A 4,602-nucleotide genomic window follows, 5' to 3' on the forward strand; every position below is an offset into this window, starting at 1 on the left:
AATACGTCACCGGATATTGTAGCATCACTCCGCAATCGGGGGATCTCCAGGTACGATTTATAGGAGGAATCCGGGAGTACGCCGATACGTCTATCGACCACAGCAAAACGAGTCCCAGATTCTCCTTGAAGATCACTGTTATTTATGCTGTTCTTACATTACGTGGCATATCTGCTTCTGCGCAGTTATGGGTATATACGTCATTCTAATATGGCTATTCAGGTTCTAGACATGCGTAATAGATGATTGGCAACAAAATATATTGAATATTTTGTCCATGAAGTTATCGACATCTGTGTTGTATTATGAGTCATTCTTGCTGTATCATACCATATATGTCCAAAATATTCTGCTTTTGAACAAATGTTAGCAGAATATTCAGACGGGTCATTAGTTCATTGAAGTTCTGGTTAACTCATACGGCAACTAGTTATTTGATTACCTTAATTTCCCTGCCTCTGACACAATCATCCAGTTCAATCGTATCCCATACGTATCACAATCGGTCCTTAATCATTCACTATTTGCCGTATGATACCATTAAAACTTTTGGTTTTCTACAGAATACCTTATATGCCATGAAACAATTCCATAGCGATAAAAGTATTACAACTATGGCCAATACCAAAACAGGATGTATTAGCCAATTAAGAGTGGTTTGTGCAGATGATGAATAACCCATAAAGATGTCATACCAATGGTGTGACGTGGCATCAGCAATAGCCGATCCCATCTTTACAATTTTGCCAGCTATTACAGTAGTACTTACAATATGCGTTGCCAAAGATCTATTAAGCAATTTAATATGTTGCTGTACTTCTTCTGTGTCTTCTAACAACTTTTTGAATTTGGTCAAATTTAGATCCCAATTTGACACATTTAAAGGCAGTGGTTGCCAATTGACAGCCACTGTCTTGTCTTGTTCAGGTAATAACACAAAGGTCTCATTTTCCCAAACAAGTGCAGATACGTTTCGCAAGCATCCTGAAAATGGGACAACCATCCCAGGTACAACAGGATGATTACTTGCCAAACATACCTCCTGTGGGGCTATTTCAACCATCATCTTAAAAGTGAGTGGCAGCACAGTCCATTCACATACATTGATCGTATTTTGTAATAAGCATGGTTCATAAACAGCCGATTGGACCTTGCATATGGTCCCTTCTAATGTATCATCACACAATGATAAATCATGAGTTCTATTTTGGTCATCAATGTAAATCCCGTTAAATCTAGGTACCCAGAAATGCATATCTTCTGGAACACCTATAAGTAAGGGGAGAACTACAAACTTACACATCACATTCTTTTTAGTAACATTGTATATGAATATGGTCCCTTTACATAATATATCATTGCAAACCATTTTCTGCGCCTCCAACTGTATCCAATCAGTCTCAGTTATAGTCTGATTGAACACGGTCCTCCACACCTGCTCATTGCCAGTCATGAGCATAGTTTGAAGTGTGTTCTTTTGTTGTTGCTGATAAATGGTCTGCAAGGTACATATTGACCAATTAACATAATTAGATATGTTAGAATTTATTTCATATGAAAACCTATTAGATGCATCTTGCAAATCAAGCATTATTGTGTCCACATCCGTTTGCATACTAAAGGGCTGCCATATAGTGGGCATCCAGTTAGCCTGCAATGTGAGCACATCTTTAATACCACTTCCCGCGTTATGCATTCGATTAGCTAAAGTCTCTATATCAAAACCATTAATAGTCCCAGAAAGCGCTCCGTAGCCTCCGAGTAAGGTATCATACCAAGCTCGACGGGAACGCTTGGTAGGACAAGTCCTTGAGGGTAGAAACTGCACGGAGGCTTGTATAACAGTCTTTTGAGCATCTCGTCCCACCAGGCGACAGGTGGATGGAACCCTTTTTATATGTCCAGGATCTATTTTAGAAGCATTAATGTTCACGAATACCAGGAACTGGCCCCACATGGCCCGATTCTCGATCTCCGTTGCATTCCCACATGTAATTACTTCTGTCTCATTTAAGGGAAATGAAAACTGCACTCCCGTATTTGTACAATTCTGAACATATTGTATCACCAGGGAGTAATTGAGATATGGCAACTCTTTTGGTCTCTGACAGCAGGACACTTTCACAAGTGACGTAATGTTTATTTGTCCCGTTGCCTTATGCAGTGCATATGAAGGATGGTAAGTCGAACTTATATGCGATAATGGATTTCCACTCCAGATAGTCCCATCAAAGGTAATATTCACGATATAACATTTCTGGTTGGCTTCACAAGTGAAGTTGTCTTGCTTCCTGGTTCGGGTTGAATTCCTCCAGCCCCACGAATAGTCATTCCTTCCGGTGTCATTGACGCGGATCCCTGGCGTCCACGCATCACCTACTGCAAACACCGAACACATGACGCCAAGGATTCCAAAAATGATTATGTGATTCTAGAGAAGGCAAGGAAACAAGCATTATTCCCGCAAATAGCACTTTTCTTGTGGGACATATTCCCATTTCTCTACTCCGGGTCGCATAATAAGCAAAGTTCGATCTTTCCCCACAGCAATAACCTCTGCCGGGGAGGGCGGTCCTTGGTGATTCTGAACCCATATTTTGGCCCCTACATTAGTAACATCAGTTGAGCCAAAACCTTTATCTCCTCTTACAGTAAGTTCAGTGGGGGCCGCCCCTTCTTCCACTTGTGTCAGATACACTGGTATTAATAGCAGCTGTGCCATGCGCTCCTTTTTCCCTATTATCAGAGGATCTGTTCCTAAATTTATCATGATTACTTTAATTTCCCCCTGATAATCTGCATCTAGGACTCCCCCTAGGACTACTGCACTTCTCAGAGCAAAACTTGATCTAGTGGCTATCTGCCCGAAGTGATTCTCCGGGATCTTGCATCCTATCCCTGTGGGAATAGTACTCACCTTTCCCGGGGCTATCACCACCGTATCAAGAGCGTATAGATCCAACCCTGCAGCGGCAGGAGTGGCTCTATAAGGTGCCTGCGCATCTGGATTAATTTTCCAGTATAAGATTGTCTCTACCTTAGCTACATCTATACTGAGATTGGGTGTTAGCATGCGCATTAAGGGTGTCATAGAATCAGTGATGGGCCTGTTGTTGATAATCTGTAAAGCAGCAGTCAGATTATCTCTCCATTGACCATATTTGTCGGTCTCAGTGAGCTTCTTCAGGGTAGATTTTAATAACCCATTCATTCGTTCCACCAAGCCCGCGGCCTGTGGATAGTAGGGCATATGATATACCCATTCTATGTTGTTTTTACTGGCATACTCTTTTACCTGATTTCCGGTAAAATGTGAACCATTGTCTGTCTGGATCTGCAGGGGAGTCCCATAATACTGGGTAATAACTTCCAGAGTACGTAAAGTACTCCATTGTGTTGCTGTTTTACACGGGAATCCCACCATCAGACCTGAGAATGTATCTACTGCTGTACAAATATACTTACATCCTCTGCTCTCAGGGAGGGGCCCTACAAAATCCATCTGCCAAATCTGCGCTGGCAACTGGCCTCTCCCTATGTGTCCCATTACTGTATGAGGCACTTCTCGTTTTTGCACATGTTGACATACTGGACATTGCGCGATTACTTGTTTGATCATGTCCACCGTCAATGGGATACCTCTTTCTTGTGCCCACCTGTAAGTGGCCTTCTCTCCCAAGTGTCCACTTTTTTGGTGAGCCCAAACAGCTGTACCTTGAAGCCATGCTTCCTTTTCCTTGTCAGGTTCTTGGACGGCAACAGAGATCGATGCTGCCGCATCTGCTTGAGAATTAAATAAACGTTCCAATGAGTCAAGAGGGACATGAGCATCAACATGAAACACAGTACTTTTAGTACTCCTAATGAATTCCTCTATGTCTTGCCAAAGCTCTTTCCCCCACAATTCCTTACCATGAATGTTCCAGTCGTTCTTCTTCCATCCCATGATCCAAGTGGCCAAACCATTGGCAACTGACCATGAGTCCGTATACAAATGACATTCTTGCCCTTGTTCCTGCTTCAGAGCTAAGAATACTGCACAAAGTTCTGCATATTGACTACTCTTACCTTCTCCTTCCATGACCAACGTCTTGTCTAATTTTGGATTAAAGGCTACACTTTTCCATCTACGTCTTCCACTGATATACTTGGCCTAACCATCCGTGAACCAAGCATGCTCTTTTTGGGAGTCTGTCAACTCAGAGTAAGGTATTCCCCACTTTACTGGGGATTCCTCCATTTGCGCTACTGGTGTAACCTGACCATCTGGAGGGATATCAGCTATCTTTTCATGCAGGGCAGCTATCCCCCCTTCACCTTTTTTCGCTCTTTCCGAGATGTACCATTTCCACTTAATGATACTCTGCTCCTGGGCATGTCCTATCCGATTGGACTTTGGATTAGATAATACCCAACTCATGATGGGTATTTGCGGCCTTAGAAGGACTATGTGTCCTGTCGTCAATTGTTCAGTATCCACCAGGGCCCAATAACATGCCAACAGCTGTTGCTCCAGTGGAGTGTATTTTTCTCCTGCATCTGGTAATTTCCGATTCCAGAAGCCTAGTGGCACTCTTTTGCCCCCTTGCTTCTGCCACAATG

General features: G+C 42.7%; 1 protein-coding gene across 1 annotated transcript; it reads right to left on the reverse strand.

Moving 5' to 3' along the window:
* Positions 1–379: 379 nt before the first annotated feature.
* On the reverse strand, positions 380–4,132 carry LOC136572407 (uncharacterized). Its single transcript, XM_066572944.1, has 2 exons — positions 3,657–4,132; positions 380–2,431 (listed from the first exon to the last, which is right to left on the reverse strand). The coding sequence occupies exons 1-2, from the start codon at positions 3,723–3,725 to the stop codon at positions 521–523; spliced, it is 1,980 nt and encodes a 659-aa protein (XP_066429041.1). The 5' UTR covers positions 3,726–4,132; the 3' UTR covers positions 380–520.
* Between the last annotated feature and the right edge of the window lie 470 nt (positions 4,133–4,602).

This window comes from Eleutherodactylus coqui, chromosome 7 (genome assembly GCF_035609145.1).
Source record: "Eleutherodactylus coqui strain aEleCoq1 chromosome 7, aEleCoq1.hap1, whole genome shotgun sequence".
NCBI lineage: Eukaryota > Metazoa > Chordata > Amphibia > Anura > Eleutherodactylidae > Eleutherodactylus > Eleutherodactylus coqui.

Bases quoted from the DNA above. Each gene is read 5' to 3' on its own strand.
- LOC136572407 (XM_066572944.1), bottom strand. From the start codon at position 3,725: ATGGCTTCAAGGTACAGCTGTTTGGGCTCACCAAAAAAGTGGACACTT. The intron at 2,432-3,656 runs GTGGGCACAAGA...TGCCTTCTCTAG, and splicing joins GGAGAGAAGGCCACTTACAG to AATCACATAATCATTTTTGG.